Source organism: Lactuca sativa, chromosome 4 (assembly GCF_002870075.4).
Source record: "Lactuca sativa cultivar Salinas chromosome 4, Lsat_Salinas_v11, whole genome shotgun sequence".
In the NCBI taxonomy this organism is placed as follows: Eukaryota; Viridiplantae; Streptophyta; class Magnoliopsida; order Asterales; family Asteraceae; genus Lactuca; species Lactuca sativa.
The window spans coordinates 38,890,763-38,909,162 of record NC_056626.2 but is presented as its reverse complement, the minus strand read 5'-3'; the positions used below and the strand labels follow the sequence as shown (position 1 = coordinate 38,909,162).

Below are 18,400 nucleotides of genomic sequence, written 5' to 3'. Positions count from 1 at the left end.
GGTAAGGTATAGTGAGAAGACTCACCTCGGTTAACTTGGTAATCTCGAACTCTGTAAAAATCTGGTCTAGCCTCCGCCTAATCATATGAAATAAACACTCTTAATCAATACATCTCTCAAGGATAGACTATTCCCTCTCTTAGTACTATGAGAAGGGTAAAAGACCATTTTACCCCTCTCACGGCTCAAAGACCTTATAGTTGAACAAACCCTAAAAGTCAACTCTCCGGGTTATGTTACGCGTACCAAACATGTACACTGGGCGTACCCGACGTCCTCATAGAAACGGGGTATATGACCCCTTACGCTGCGCGTACTGGGATTACGCCCTGCGTAACTCCCAATTTCAGACTCTTAAGGTCTTAAGGTCTTAAACAGTTAAGACACACGTCTAACTTCTAGATCTGACCATTTCTAAGCCTCTTAATCCATAAAGTTGGTGTATTTAAGCCTTTGCATGGCTGGACAAGTCACTAACACCCATAACATTCCATTTCCAACCCTAGAAAGCTCATAACTCAAGCATGATCCCATAATAACGACCAAGTTGGGATTTTTATGGATCTATAACACAAATATCACTGAAATGGGACAGATCTAGGTCCATGGAGTTCATTACACTCATAAAGTCTCCGCCTTTGGGACTTTTAACCCTAGAAATGGTCCATTCAACATCAAACTAAAATAAAGAGGAAAGTTTTGAACTTTATACCTTTAGATGAAGCTCCTTCCTCTAAGGATCTCAGATCCAAACTTGCACTTCAAGCTCTAACCTCCACAAGCTCCTCTCCTTATTCTTCATTAACACACCAAGGCACTTTTAGCTCAAAACACACTCACACACACACTTTGGGACGAATGAAGGCTCTCTTAGGGTTTCACTATCTCATATGGAGGCTGAGAAATGAGCCTTAGCATCCCTTATATAGTGCACAAGCCAAATATTAGGGTTTGCATCTGGACCTTCTACGCCCAGCGTAACCCTGGGTACGCCCATTGTACCCAGGCGAGTCCGCGTCCAAATTAAGCGCATGAGTACGCGCAACATACTCCCCAGTACGCCCCGTGTACTCATTTGCCACAAAATTCACTCAAGGGACAAAATTGACAACTTTGACAAAGGAGAAGGGCTAAATAGCCTTACCTGAATTTCTGGATGTTACATTCATATTTACCATTCAATGGCGCCGTGAAGTCCAACACCACTTGCTTCAGGAAAAGAGTATGTAGCTACGGTTGCAATTTTTGATTTGGATTTGGTTTTGGTTGTAGTTTTACTCCAATTTTACTCTCTGTGATTTTTGTTGGACTCTGTAACAACCCGATATTTCAGGTCAATATAATGAATTAAAGTTAAATATTGTAACCTACTTTTGATAATAAAAATAGCGTAAAAAAATGAGATGTTCAAAAATCTCAATTCGAATGTACTAAGTGGTAGATATCGTAACAAAGTTTTCAAAAATATAGAGAACACTAAAATCCGAGTTATAGCGAAGAAGTTATAACCAATGGGAGATCCGCAACAAAACTTGTAAAACACTATTAAGTATAAAACGTGAAATTTCAATAAAATACTTTTTAGCCCTAGGTATCTAAATGAAAGTCGTAGATGTCATTAAACCGTAAACGTACATAAAAAGAACGTCCAAATCTGACTTCGTGTGAGGAAATTATGATTTTTCTAAGTTACAGATTCAACACTAGACAGCTAAAAACTCGAAATAGAGATTGAGAGACTTTTAGCCGACACAACCTAAACGAGAATCAAAGACCTCAACAATAGTGATGCAATGGTAAAAAAACAGACAAAATCGGACGTCAGATGAAGAAGTTATGGATTTTTAACGGACTTTTCCAGTTCCGACCTGTTAAAAATATAATATTAAAAATAAAGTCAAAATTATCTGACGGAGTCTAAATGAAATTTGTAGAGCATAATCTCACCTACGCGTGGATATAAAGAACATCAAAATCAGAACTTGTATGCAAGAGATGCATTTCTGAAGTTCGGGACAAAACCCTACACTGCCAGACTCACATGTGAGCCAGAAGTTCACGACGTGAGTTAGTGACTGATGTGTGCCAGATTCGGGCTATTAGACGTCGAGTCTACGGGAGGGATTAGATCAAAACTCACGACGTGAACCTCCCCAAGTTCACGACGTGAATCCCAAAAATGAACCCTATAAATAGAAACCGAGGGCTTTGGTTTTGGCTGCTCATTTCTACCCTGTCTCCCACTTATACTCTATGTTAAGCATCCCGAGACTAGCCCGACACCCCGGTTACGTATCCAAGCCCTGACAGAAGCCCAAAGTTCTGAAGTTCCCGAGAAACTTGCTTCTTTCCAGTCGAAGTGCTGCCCGAGTTAATCATCATCTTCTTCAAACTGTGATTCTTACCAAGTGAGTTCATACCCCTATGACCACACTTTCAAATGCTTTTAAATGCTTTTAAGCACTTTTAGGGGGGGGGGATACAAGTAAACACACGGTTAAACTCGTGTGAAAAACATCAATCTTTTGCTATACTTTTCATATTGTTGTTATAACTATCATACGAAAACATTGGCATGCAAACACATCTTACGACACCCCTTTACCCTCTCGGGATGAAATGTGTTTATTAATAATAACATGCTTTATTTATCTGTTTGCATAACATATCATGACAAGGGTAATCATTTTGGACATAAACATATACATTTCAAAATACATGACTTAATTGAGAATATGTGAGTCATTCGTTTTCATCGTACCTATCAAGGTATACAAGAAAGCCCTGTTTTATAACCAGAGTCTCTGTCCGGAGAACGTGATAAATGTGTATAGATCTATACGGGACTGATGATCCCACACCCTGACTGTTAGCTACAACCGGACTGGCAGGTTAAGGGTGACAAGTGTCATAACATTTCGACGTCTGAAGAGCATCGCTACAGGCAAATCCATCATAGTACGGTTATGAAAACTCACAGGATATACAATTACTATGGTATTATGTTTTTACAGGAAAAGTAATATTACTGTTATTTTTACGTGAAAATACAAGCTTCCTATAGTTTTGGTTACTAATAAAACTATACATCATCATTTTAAGTATGACATATTTACTTAAAAGTTTCAGTCTTGGGCATTTATGACTGCTTCTCACTTTTAGGAAAATATAGGTTTTTCCTGGTTCAATACATTCATTTCATACAAACAACGATTCATAACTCATTTTATAAGAAAATATCAAATTTTCTGGAAAACAAACATGAACTTTTGAATGTCATACTTTTACACAAATATCTACTTATGAACTCACCAACTTAATTGTTGACACTTTTTCTTTGAAATAACTTGTATTCTCAGGGAATCGCTAAACACCAGGTTAACATCTACTTTTAGGGACTAATGCTCTGGCGTTAGTAACATCTTCTGGAGCATCATATTGTATTTGAATTTTGAAACATGTAATACAACAATCATGTAAACTTTTCAAATATATATTATGGTGGTGTGTACTTTCTTTACTATTCAATTGTTATGGTACTGTACATGACATCCTCCGCCCCCGAATGTTTCCGCCGTTCAGGTTTGGGGGTGTGACAGAATCCATTTTTACTCAATCTATGAAGGTAGTTCAAACCAAGATTTTACCTCTGCCTTTGAGTCTTTTAGGGTCTACTTTGAGAGCTCTTCTTGGATTACATTCACAATACATGGCAAACATGGGGCCAATTGCATCTCTTGTGATGTATGTCATCATCAATGTTGGTGATTATGATGATGAAGAAGACGATGAGAATGAATCCAAAAGTGGGATAAATCAACAAAAAGAAGAAAATGGAAAAAGATTATGGGGTTTCGTTGTTTGTCATCATTCAATTGCTCGATTCATCCCATTCCCTTTGAGGTACGCACATGATTATTTGATTCAAGTTTTCGGTCTTCAAATAAAAAAAGAAGTCGAATTAGTTGCTCAATTACAAGAAAACACATCTTGAAAACACAAACTGTATTTTGTGATATGCTTCGAGAAGTACCAACTGAAATCATGACACAATCACCTAATGTAAAGGAGGACTGCTCCTTGAACAATTGGTTATGCTATTAGAACAATGGGTTCTAATAGTAGATCTAGATATCATTTTTCACACTTGTTTTCACATTTTTTTTCTGGTAAAGTCCGGTGGTGGAGGTTGGTGGCAGTCGCTATAGGAATTTTGATTTACAGTCACACTTTTTAAAGGGGGAGTGATTCGTACACAATAATTTTTTGCCAGACACAAAAATTGATGCATTATATAGTTGTACAATACAACATTTTAAAGCACCAATTGTTGTGTACAGAGAAAAATTGTTGTGTACAGATCAACTCCCTTTTTAAAGCCTAAAAAATGACCGTATCCTATAGTCACATTTTTTTTCGTTAAAGTATGACCGTATGTCGTGACACCCTAGGTATTTTATCGCCAAATTGACATTCAACATTTAAAACTGTAACTGTAGCATAAAAATGTGTGGCTATTTTGTATGGATTTAATCAAAGATTTTATCAAATATGTGGCCGTAAATACTTTTTAGACACAAATTTTCGTTAATTAAGTAGCGTTAGGTGTCTCTATTGCGACAAGAATTTATTTATTAGTGTGTTTTTTGCTATTTTTTTGTGATGCATATAAAACAAATAAATATGACTATAACATACCTTTTAGTCACATATAAAGTAAGAAAAATTTATTTTTAACCTTGGCTAGTTTGTATTTGTTGTGACTATTGCTTACCCTTTAGTTACATTAATTTATGTTAAAGCATGACATATTATCTCATTTAGTCACATAAAGAAAACCCATAAACAAAAAAATGTGACTTTTGTTTACCTTATAGCCACATTCATTTATGTTAAAGTGCGACATATGATATCATTTAGTCACATATAGAAAAAATTTAAAGAAAAAAATACGACCATTATTTGCTTTTTGTGATACATAATTGTTAAAACCGTCGCTAAATAATACTTATAACATCTGTTTTTCTAATTGGTGTCACAAATCGTTACCTTTTAGCTACATTAATTTATTTTAAATCGTGACATATAATATCATATAGTCACTTAATAAAAATCATTAAAAAAAGTGACCACTATTAGCTTTTAGTGATACATAAAAAATTAAATCGCAAGCATAAAATACATATAGTCACACATTGGCTTATCATGACAATTGTTTGCTTTTAGTCACAAATTTGTTATAAAATATGATCAAATAACAATATAAATTATAAAGTAAAGAAAGAAATAAGAGTAGAGAGAACATTTATTCCAATACTTGTGATGAAATCATCAAGTTTCTAATACATATGGCTCACTATTTATACTATCCAAATAAGATGAAAGATGAGCTATAATATGAATGCACATTATGATAGTGTATTATTACATTCATAAAACACATTGAAATGGTTGTTACTAATGCTAAATAATGATGGGGAGTTATGGGAGAAATGGAGAATCCAATGGTCATTCACAAACTAATATTTCATAATACTCCCCCTTGAATGACGATTGTATCATGCCTCGTTAAAACCTTAATAGGTAAAACCTCATGGGAAAAACCATTTATTAAGGAAAAAGAGTACATGATTAATAATAGATATTTGGAACAATTGCCTCGTTAAAAACCTTGCTAAGAAAACCCAGTGGGAAAAACATAGCTAAGGAAAAGAGTACAATATGTTTCCAACTCCCCCTGATCATCACATCACTTGACTTCCTTAAAGCGTCGCATTCCAATATTTCATACCATGTTTTCAAATTTGGATGTAGGGAGCGCTTTAGTGAACAAATCTGCCAAGTTGTTACTTGATTGAATTTTCTGGATGTTGATGCCACGCTCTTTTTGAAGATCATGAGTAAAAAAAAAACTTTGGTGATATATGTTTGGTTCTGTCTCCTTTGATAAACCCTTCCTTGAATTGGGCTATACAAGCCACATTATCTTCATATAGTATGGTTGGAACGTTCCTGTTAAAAGTTAGACCACAACTCTCACGAATGTGATGAGTTAAATTTCTTAACCAAATACATTCACGGCTTGCCTCATGAATTGCTATAATCTCTGCATGGTTAGAAGAAGAAGCAACTAAAGTTTTTTTAACAGAACGCCAAGAAATTGCGGTACCTCTACAAGTGAATAAATAACCTGTTTGGGATCGAGCTTTGTGTGGATCAGACAAATATCCAGCATCTGCATAACCAATTAACTCCGCATTTGATGAATTAGAATAATATAATCCCATATCCATTGTACCTCGAAGATATCAAAGAATGTGTTTGACTCCATTCCAATGTCTTCTTGTTGGGCAAAAACTATATCTTACTAATAAGTTTACAGCAAAAGATATATCAGGTCTCGTATTATTAGCAAGATACATTCGTGCACCAATAGCACTAAGATACGGTACTTCGGGACCAAGAAGTTTATAGCAAAAGATATATATGCCTTACTACCATCGGGGTACTCAATGGATGTGAGTTATCCATATAAAACATTTTAAGCACCTTTTCTAGATAACTAGATTGATGTACAAAAACTCCATTTTTGGTGTGCTCAATTTGAAGACCCAAACAAAATTTCGTTTTACCAAGATCTTTCATTTCAAAATTTTCTTTCAAACAAGAAGTGGCATTTTCCAATTCTCCAGGAGTTCCAATTATGTTCAAATCATCTACGTAAACAGCAATTATCACAAATTCTGATCCGGATCTTTTTATGAATACACATGGGCTTAATGGATCATTTTTATAGCCCTCTTTTAAAAGAAATGTACTTAAACAATTGAACCACATACGAACAGATTGTTTCAATCCATACAAATATTTATTTAATTTTACCGAATATACTTCACGAGAATTAGGAGTTTGTGCTTCTGGCACCTTAAACCCTTCTGGGATTTTCATATAAATATCATTCTCAAGTGAACCATATAAATAGGCGGTAACTACATCCATCAGACACATCTCCAATTTTTCTTGTGTTTCCAGACTTATTAGATAACGGAATGTAATTGCATCAACCACAGGAGAGTATGTTTCTTCATAATCAATTCCGGGCCTTTGGGTAAAACCTTGTGCAACAAGTCTTGCTTTATATCTCACGACTTCATTCTTCTCGTTTCTTTTGCGCACAAATACCCATTTGTGTCCTACTGGTCTTACTCCATTTGGTGTACGGACTACAGGTCCAAAAAATTTTCGTTGAGTAAGAGAATTAAGCTCTTTGTTGATTGCATCTTTCCATTTTAGCCAATCTTTTCTATTTCTACATTCATCTATAGATTTAGGTTCAAGATCCTCATTTTCTTCCATAATCTCGCATGCAACATGATATGAAAAATTATCGTCGACTTCTATCTTATTTCGGTTCCATCTTATTCCCGTCATGACATAATTTATTTAGATCTCTTCATTTTCATAATTTTCAGGTATCCCAGTTTCTTTTGTTATGTCATTGGGCTCTTCTAGAGCTTCATTAATCTTTTCAAAAGATTATGTTTTCTCTTTTGGACCATCAATTATATTTGCTCCCTTTTGTTTTCGAGGATTTTTATTTTTGGAACCGGTTGGTCTTCCACGCTTCAGGCCTGCCTTTGATTCATTTGTAGTTGTATTTTTTCCTTCTGGGATATCAATTCTAACTGGAGCATTTACAGCTGGTAAATGAGACTTTGTTACTCTCTTAGGGTCAGTAAATGCATCTGGCAATTGATTTGCTATATTTTGTAAATGAATTATCTTTTTCACTTCAAGTTCACATTGACTTGAACGAGGATCTAAAACTGAAAGTGATAATTCATTCCAAGAGATTTTATTCTCCAACTTCTTTATTTCTCTCCCTAATGTTGGAAAAACTGATTCATCAAAATGACAATCATCAAATCTAGCTGTAAATAAATCTCCAGTTGATGGTTCTAAATATTTTACTATAGATGGAGATTCGTATCCAACATAAATTCTCATTCTTCTTTGAGGACCCATTTTTGTGCGGTGAGGTGGAGAAATGGGTACATAAATTGCACATCCAAACGTCCTTAGATGGGAAATATTTGGTACATGGCCGCAAACCAATTAAATAGGGGAGAACTTATGATAACTAGTTGGCCTGATTCGTATAAGTGATGCCGCATGTAAAATTGCATGCCCCCATGTCGATGTAGGAAGTTTAAAATGCATTAGTAATGGTCTTGCAATTAATTGAAGGCGTTTGATTAACGACTCAACTAAACCATTTTGTGTATGAACATATGCAACAGGATGTTAAATAGTTATCCCAATCGACATGCAATAGTCATTAAAAGCTTGTGATGTAAATTCTCCAGCATTGTCAAGTCGAATTTTCTTAATTGGGTAATCGGGAAAATGTGGATTATTTGTGCTAGTAATCTTGCGAAAGCGAGATTACGGCTAGATAACAAGCACACGTGTGACCATCTAGTTGACGCGTCAATTAAGACCATAAAATATCTAAATGGTCCACATGGTGGATGAATTGGTCCACATATATCCCCTTGAATTCTTTCTAAAAAACTAGGACTTTGATACCCAACTTTATTCAATGATGGACGGGAAATTAATTTTCCTTGAGAACATGCAACACAAGACAATTCATTAGCTTGAAAAATCTTTTGGCTTTTCAAGGAATGTCCACTTGAACTTTAAATTATTTTGCGCATCATAACTGATCCGGGATGGCCCAACCGGTCATGCCAAACTTTGTAGATGTTATCATACCTTTTATTTTCAATAGCATGAGATTCAATCATTCTAATATTTGTATAATACAATCCGGAGGACAATACGGGTAATTTTTCCAAAAAACTTTTCTTACCCGATATCATTTTTGTAATATTGAGATACTCTTTATCACCATCATTGGTTGTTTCAACATGATATCCGTTGGACCGAATATCCTTAAAACTTAATAAATTTCTTGGTGATTTTGATGAAAATAATGCATCTCCGATTGTAATTATTGTCCCTTGTGGTAATATGATATTCGCTCTTCCGGAGCCTTCAATCATTTTTGCACTACCCGTTATTGTATTAACATTTGCTTCTCCAATTGATAAGTAAGCAAAATATTTTTCATTATTAAAAATGCTATGTGTTGTTGCACTGTCTGCAAGACATATATCTTCCTCATTTCTTTTGCGAATGTCCATATTTCTCTTCAAAATAAAAATATATAATAAAAATAATAAGAAATAAGAAATATTCAACTTAGAGAAATAAATTCATATATTATTATTTTGAGAAGAATCATCGAGATCTCTTCTCATGAAACGACTATGACATAAAGATCATAAAAGACATTAAACAAAACTACATATTATTCTTGACCATGACAATGACTCTAAACAAACATAATGCAAAAATAAAATGATACTAGAAAACCGACAATTTCATGATATGGCATATCCATCTCCTTTTATGGGAAAAATTGGGTACTTCCATCGCCATCCATAGCACCGTTTGTCCCTTCCGTGTAGGCAAGATAATCGGCGACATCCAAATGTCCCATTTCTAGTTGATCTTCGGAAAAATAATTTTGAACAAAATTTGTTTCCGCATTTTTTCCTTCTTTATATTTTAGAGAAGCTTGATAAAGATCAACAAAATGCTTTGGAGTGCGACATGTACGCGACCAATGACCGGTCATTCCACATCGGTGACAAACATTTTCAACTTTCTTTTTGCCTTGACCACTTTTATCATTAGGATGTGGGTTTTTGTTACTTTCCCACTTCTGGTGGTTACTTATATTATTATTATTGTTGGGAAGATTATTATGACGGCCTCCACCACGTCCACGACCTCGACCACGACCACAGTTAGACCCACGGTCGTTATTGTTAAATGATGCCGCATTCACTTCACGGAATGGACTAGAACCAGTTGGACGTGATTGGTGATTTTTCATTAAGAGCTCATTATTTTGTTCAGCCACAAGAAGACATGAGATTAATTCACAATATTTTTTAAAACCTTTCTCACGATATTGCTGCTGCAGGAGCATGTTAGTGACATGAAAAGTAGAGAAGGTTTTCTCTAGCATGTCTTCATCAGTTATAGTCTCACCACATAGTTTTAGTTGGGAAGTAATTTTGAACATGGTTGAATTATACTCACTCACAGATTTAAAATCTTGCAGCCGAAGGTGTAACCAATCAAAATGAGCTCTAGGAAGTGTCACCGTTTTTTGATGATCATACCTCTCTTTCAGATTATTCCAAAGATCAGCTGGATCTTTGACAGTGAGGTATTCAACTTTTAATCCTTCATCGAGATGGTGGCGAAGGAAAATCATCGCCTTAGCCTTTTCTTGGCTTGATGCTTCATTTAAAGGATTTACATCCTTTATGGTGTTTCCAACCCCCATAGCATCAAGGTGGATTTCAGCATCAAGGATCCATGATAAATAATTTTTTCCACTAATGTCAAGAGCCATAAACTCAAGTTTGCTAAGGTTTGCCATAGTGAAAGTACTAATCAAAATAAAGAGTTGTATATTTGAGGATTGTTAGTTAAGAAGTATCATAAAATTACTTGTGAGCATTATATAACTTGTGAGCACTATACATATGAACTTTGAAAAAAAAATTATATATATACCTGACAACGACAAGAACGACAAGAAGTTGGAACTCTATGGTAGAGCCTTGTGCTGATAACGTGTTATAAAATATGATCAAATAACAATATAAATTATAAAGTAAAGAAAGAAATAAGAGTAGAGAGAACATTTATTCCAATACTTGTGATGAAATCATCAAGTTCCTACTACATATGGCTCACTATTTATACTATCCAAATAAGATGAAAGATGAGCTATAATATGAATGCACATTATGATGGTGTATTATTACATTTATAAAATACATTGAAATGGTTGTTACTAATGCTAAATAATGATGGGGAGTTATGGGAGAAATGGAGAATCCAATGGTTATTCACAAACTAATATTTCATAACAAAATTAATTTTTTTTTAATTGCAATTTTTATTAATTTAGCCACCTATTATTATTATTATTATTATTATTATTATTATTATTATTATCACATGCACAATAAATTTAATAAAATGTAAAAAAAATAAATTATTATTAATAATAAAATAAAAGTAAGACAAAACTGAAATTTTGGTCCATGTGGTTTGCAAAAATTGTGGATAGTATCCAAAAAGTTTCCGACTTGCATTGAGAGTCTACAATCAAAAATTTTCCATAGTCTTAGTCCCAAAATTAAAAAAATTACCGTGGTTTTGGTCCTAGGAAAATCTTAAAAGACGATTTTGTCCTTTTAATTAATATTTTGTATGTATTTCCTTTAATAATGTAAAGTCCCAAAAATACCGAGTAAAATTTTCATTTTCAAATAAGTCAAAACCATTCATTCATTATCCCAAAAGACGATCAAAGCAAAAGTATTATCAAAACATCAGAGTAAAATCATAAACAATTATTGTGGAATAAATCCACAGGGGATGCACTGCGTTCAAGCCGGGTTCTTTCTTTTGAAACTGGAAGTACTTGAAAACGTTTAAACCAAAAAACCGTAAACACAAAGCTTAGTAAATTACCCAAAATACCACATACCATACATATCATTGGGCCTAGCCCTGGGGTATATTCCAACCCAACATACAATCAGGGGCCCAGCCCTAGGGTTTCTTTCAACCCGACCATATAATAATGGGCCAAACCTTGGGGTTTCTTTCAACTTAAGCATACAATCATGGGCCCAACCTTAGGGTTTCTTTCTACCCAAACATAAAACTATGAACCCAACTCTGAGGCCCCAGTCTTAGGGTATATTTCAAGCCAATCGTACATGCAAGAGTCACAAAGACAACTAGCGTTCTACATAACTGTGACAACCGTCAATTTCTGGTCAAGTCAAAGTCAACGGGTCAAACCGGTCAGCTCAACTAGTACTTGTATGTTAGGGTTTACTCTATGTTTAATAATGTAAAACTCTCTATCTTAATACAAAGTGTCACTCAAAAGTTTCATATGCTTAGAAATTCTAAACCCTAAGCAGGGTGAGTGAGGTAACGTGTAACAACGCAAATTTTTCAAACAAAATTTTCTTTTAAAAAAATAAAGTATTCCAATTCAAAACAAGACATAAATAATTTAAGTGTCATATAAAATACAAATTGTATAAATCCCAAGATCATAGAAGCATTCTTCAGTGTGTATCGATCACGCCGGCGCCTTCCCACGGTTCTCGCTAGTACCTGAAACGCATACATAACAACTGTAAGCATAAATGCTTAGTGAGTTCCCCAATATACAACTTACGCACATACGCCTTTCCAGGCCCTGACCTTCCGGTCATCAACACAACGCCTTCCGGCCCATGACATAATCGCCTTCCGGCCCCTGACATAATCGCCTTCCGGCCCATGACATACATAGCACATATAACAAACAGCTTACCACATATAGCATGCATATCACATATCATACCTGACCTTCCGGTCACACAGTCAAACCCTTCCGGGTACAGTATAGTGAGAAGACTCACCTCGCGAATGCTGAAAGCTAGCAAATCCTGAAATCACTCGTGCACAATCCGACGAGCTACAACCTCCCTATCACATCACATATCTCATTAACACTTATATCTTCTAAGTGTGACTATCCCTAAGAAGTCAGACTTAGGTCAACTCTGGTCAACGGTCAACGGTCAACTCGACCGGACTCGGCGAGTACCATGGCGACTCGGCGAGTCTAGACGTCCTCCAACTCTCTGGGATTCCCTATCTACTCGTCGAGTATCTTCCTTGACCCGACGAGTTACTCCTGGAAGAATCGCGGGGCCACCCCGACTCAACTCGCCGAGTCTGAAGAACAACTCGACGAGTCCCAGTTAATCTTCAAGCTACTCGCCGAGTCTGCTCATCGAACTCGGCGAGTCCATTCCATGCAACCGCTCAAACTGCATCCTAAGGTCAGAACTGCTTCGACCATTCCTAGGTCTGGCCTTCCTAGGATGATCCACCACGTGAAGCCCTCATTTCAGTGCTCATGATACACCATGTGATTCATAATTTACATTTTGACCTAAGGCATAAGGATTCCAATCCAAAACCTTCATCAATTCCCGAAATGCATAGACGTGGGACATTCTGGACCTCCAAGGGTCTCAATACAGGATTACACTCGTTTAGGGGACTAGGGTAACAGTCAATCTAATCACACAAGGGTTCCATAAACCCTAAATCCATAAATACATCGATATAGCAGAGCATACACGAATTCTTACCTGGATGATGTATTCTCTGTGTCCCCAAATCCTCAGAATGTGACCCCCTTGCTACTCCTTTAGCCAATCTCTTCTCTTCCTTGCACAATCACTCTTCTATAATCAACAATGGCCTATGATCCTTGCTCCAGATGCACCCAATCGATTTAGGGTTCTTCTCAGAAGGCTAAAATGAATAATGACGGCCAATAAGTCTCCTTTATACGTCCCAAACCTGAACGGTTAGGGTTTTCGCTAAACAGCGTAGACTCGCCGAGTCCATATCTGGACTCGTCGAGTCCAGTCGCGAACCCGCGACCAAGTCTGCGATCCTACTCGGCGAGTCTAGGCTCCAACTCGCCGAGTCCCCTCTTAAATCACCCCAAAAACATAATTTAATAATACCTGAGATTTCGGGCTGTTACAACTCTCCCCAACTAGGATTAGACTTCGCCCTCGAAGTCTCACTCTGCAAATAGTTCCGGATGCTGCTCCCGCATCTCACGTTCCGGCTCCCAAGTCATTTCCGATCCCTTACGGTGTTGCCACTGAACCAACACCAGAGGTACCTCCTTGTTCCTCAGAACCTTGATCTTCCGATCCCTGATGGCCACTGGTCTCTCAGCATAATTCAGGCTCGCATCCACCTGAATATCCTCCAATGGGACTACTGCCGACTCATCGGCTATGCATTTCCTCAATTGCGACACATGAAAAGTGTCGTGGATCTGTCCCAACTCCGCTGGCAACTCCAACCGATAGGCTACCCGACCTATCTTTGCAATCACACGAAATGGCCCAATATACCGGGGCCCCAACTTGCCCCTCTTCCTGAATCGAATCACTCCTTTCCAAGGAGAGACCTTCAGGAGAACGAAGTCGCCGACTTGAAACTCAAGCTCGGATCGGCGTCTGTCCGCATAACTCTTCTGTCGGCTCTGGGCGGTCAATAACCTCTGTCTAACTTGCTGAATCTGCTCTGTCGTCTGAAGCACGATTTCTGTGTTACCCATCACTCTCTGTCCCACCTCTCCCCAACAAATGGGGGTCCGACACCTCCTACCATACAACAGCTCGAAAGGTGGCATACCCATGCTCGAATGATGGCTGTTGTTGTAGGAAAACTCTGCTAAGGGCAAGTATGCATCCCAGCTACCCCCGAAGTCTAACACACACGCTCGAAGCATGTCCTCCAACGTCTGAATCGTCCGCTCGCTCTGACCGTCTGTCTGGGGATGGTATGCGGTACTAAAATGCAATTTAGTACCCAGCTCCTCATGGAATTTCTTCCAGAATCTGGAAGTGAAGCGCACATCATGGTCTGAAACAATCGAGATCGGCACTCCATGCCGAGATACTACTTCTCTCACATACATCTCCGCCAACTTCTCCGCTGAAGAACTCTCGCTGATGGCAAGGAAGTGTGCACTCTTCGTCAACCTATCCACAATCACCCAAATTGCGTCAACTCCCCTAGCAGTCCTCGGCAATTTGGTGATGAAATCCATAGTGATCTGATCCCACTTCCACTCGGGGATCTCCAATGGCTGTAACTTGCCATGCGGTCTCTGGTGCTCGGCCTTAACCCTACGGCAGGTCAAGCACCTCTCCACGAACCATGCCACGTCCCTCTTCATACAGGGCCACCAATACTCTTTCCTCAAATCCAAATACATCTTTGTAGCACCGGGATGGATCGAGAATTTCGACCTATGAGCCTCTTCCATCAAGGTAATACGCGTACCGCCCACGAACGGTACCCAGATCCGACCCTGAAACGTCATAAGCCCTCGCCCATCCTTAACGAACTCTGAAATTAACCCCACAACCCGCTCTTTCTTCTGCATTTCTGGCCGCACAGCCTCGTCCTGTGCCCCACGAATAGCATCCAATACTAGAGTCATCACAGTCAGTCTCAAACATACCCCTCGCAATGGAGTGCTCTCCGCCCTGCGGCTCAATGCATCGGCTACCGCATTAGCCTTGCCCGGGTGGTACAGGATCTCACAATCATAATCCTTGACTACATCCAACCACCTCCTCTGACGCATATTTAGGTTGGGCTGATTCATCAAATACTTCAAGCTTTTATGGTCCGTGTATATCGTACATCGAACTCCATACAGGTAGTGACGCCAAATCTTGAGAGCGAACACTACTGCCCCCAACTCTAAATCATGCGTGGGATATCTCGCCTCATGAGGCTTCAGCTGCCTCGATGCATACGCTATCACATGACCCCTCTGCATCAACACTGCACCCAGTCCCGAAATCGATGCGTCACAATATACTACAAAATCTTCCATCCCTTCCGGGAGAGCTAATACCGGGGCTTCGCACAACCTTTGGCGAAGTGTCTCAAAGGAGGTTTGCTGTTCGGGCCCCCATGAGAATGCAACACCCTTCCGGGTCAATCTGGTGAGCGGCACTGCGATCTTGGAGAAATCCTTAATGAATCTCCGATAATACCCTGCCAACCCAAGGAAACTCCTGATCTCAGAGGGTGACTTCGGCACCTCCCAACTCATCACCGCCTCAATCTTGGCCGGATCGACCAATATCCCTTTCTGATTAACCACATGTCCTAGAAATTGGACCTCCCGCAACCAGAAGTCACATTTGGAGAACTTTTCATAAAGCTTCTCCGACCTCAATATCTCAAGGACCTCCCTCAAATGCTCCTCATGCTGCTCTCTAGACCTCGAATACACCAGAATGTCGTCGATAAATACAATCACTGACCGATCCAACATCGGTCTGCATACCCTGTTCATGAGATCCATGAACACAGCCGGGGCATTGGTGAGCCCGAAAGGCATCACCACAAACTCATAATGCCCATATCGTGTCCTGAACGCTGTCTTCTGAACGTCCTCATCCCGCACTCTCACCTGATGGTACCCTGACGTCAGATCGATCTTGGAAAACCAAGATGCTCCCTGCAACTGATCGAATAAGTCATCGATTCTCGGTAACGGATAACGGTTCTTGACCGTCAACTTGTTCAACTCCCGGTAATCAATACACATCCGGTGTGAACCATCCTTCTTCTTGACGAACAGAATAGGTGCTCCCCACGGTGAACTGCTCGGTCGAATGAATCCCTTCCCCAGCAACTCCTGGAGCTGCGAGGACAACTCTTGCATCTCTGGAGGTGCAAGACGATAAGGCACCTTAGCAATAGGCGCGGCCCCCGGAACCAGGTCAATACCAAACTCTACTTGTCTCACAGGAGGTACTCCCGGCAGCTCCTCGGGAAAAACATCTGGAAACTCACGCACCACTGGGACCTCCTCCACTGACCTCGGTCTCTCGGAAACCTCCCGCGTATCCATCACATACGCTACGAAACCCTTACAGCCCTGCTGTAGACACTGCCTCGCCCTAGCGGCCGAACAAAAAGCAGATCCCGAACGGGTACCCTCGCCGTATACCGAAAGAACTCCCCCACTATGGTCTCGTATAGTCACCAGCTGACGCTCACAGTCGATGACAGCGCCGAATCGGCTCAACCAGTCCATGCCCACAATGACACAGACATCACCCATCGCAATAGGAATCAGGTCAATCGGAAACTCAACCCCGAAAATCTCTAGCACACATCCTCGAAGAACCTCCGTGGCATAAATCGATTTCTCGTCAGCTATAGAAACTCTCAAAGGTCGACTCAATGACTCACGATTAACGCTGATATGCTGACTAAAGGCTAAAGATACAAAGGACCTACTCGCACCCGAGTCAAATAACACTAAGGCAGGCACAGAGTTCACAAGGAAAGTACCTACGCATATAATAACATAAGCATAACATCTCGACATTAAAAATAAATACATGAATTACAACATACCTGCCACAACATCGGGCGCAGCGCGGACCTCCTCCGCAGTCAGCTGAAAGGCTCTCCCACGAGCCCTCGGGGCCTCGACCTTCACCGGTCGAGTCTCAGTAGTCCTGGCAGTAGGCGCAGATCCCTGACGAAGCTGAGGGCATTCGGCCTTCCGATGGCCGGTCTGGTTGCAATGAAAGCAAACCATAAACCCCTTGGGGCACTCCCTAGCAATGTGCCCCTCCTTGCCGCACTTGTAGCAAGCACCGGCTCGACACGCCCCATCGTGACCCTTGCCGCACTTTCCGCAAGTGCGGTTCTTCGAACCTCCCGTCCTCGAATCGGCGGACTTGATCCGCTTGGCTGTCGGCTGAGACTGAGCCGGCCGCCGGTCTGTCTGCTGAGACTCGGCCTCCTCCCTGGCCTGAGTCTCCAACTCGATCTCACGCTTCCTGGCATTCGCCTGAAGCTCAGTAAAAGTGTGGTAAGTGGAGTTTGACACAAACTCCCGGATCTCCCTCCTCAGAACACCCAAGTACCGGCTCATCCGAGCCTGCTCTGTGGCCACCAGCTCGGGGCAAAACATCGCCCTCTCATGAAACTTCCGCGTGATCGCCGCCACCGAGTCAGTACCCTGCTTGAGGGTTAAGAACTCCTGAACCAATCGTTCCCGCTCCACCGGGGGAACGTACTCATCCCTGAACATGGCAGTGAACCCCTCCCATGTCACTGCCGCAGTTTCTGCCAAAGTGAAGTTCGCCGTCACGAACTTCGACCAGTCCTTCGCTCCCAGACGGAGCTGGTTCAAAGCGAACCGTACCCTCAGGTGCTCCGGGCATGAACAAGTGTAGAAGCACCCCTCTATATCCGCAATCCACCTCATCGCAGCAATCGGATCCTGCGTCCCATCGAACTCCGGTGGCTTCGTGTTGCTGAACTCTCGGAACAGCAACGAATCACCCCCTTGTGGCCTAGCAGCGGCCACAGCTGCGGTAGCTGCAGCGGTTGCAGCCTCAGTCAATGCGGCGTACCGCTCATCAAACGTCTCCATCAGGGTGGTCTTAATAGACCCAAACATCTCCGGGATTTCAGCCCGGATCGCCGCTGCTACCTCCACGTGAATCATCTGACGAATCTCCTCGTCACTCACACTGCTCGAACTCGCTCCGTGGCGTGGTCTAACAATAATGTCTCTGAAATACAACATAAAACTATCAGAGACTCCATCGAGTGTAATCGAACTCGATAACGCAACCCTACTCAGTCTCCGATATCC

The 18,400-nt window shown here is 40.2% G+C and overlaps 1 protein-coding gene and 1 pseudogene across 1 annotated transcript; one reads left to right on the top strand and one right to left on the bottom strand.

Annotated features, from left to right (window-relative positions):
* Positions 1 to 3,619: 3,619 nt before the first annotated feature.
* Positions 3,620 to 4,104, top strand: LOC111917711 (phytochrome C-like; annotated as a pseudogene).
* A 5,371-nt stretch (positions 4,105 to 9,475) lies between these two features.
* On the bottom strand, positions 9,476 to 10,522 carry LOC111917762 (uncharacterized). The gene has a single exon (XM_023913417.2). It carries the CDS (start codon positions 10,520 to 10,522, stop codon positions 9,476 to 9,478), a length of 1,047 nt encoding a protein of 348 aa, XP_023769185.2.
* Between the last annotated feature and the right edge of the window lie 7,878 nt (positions 10,523 to 18,400).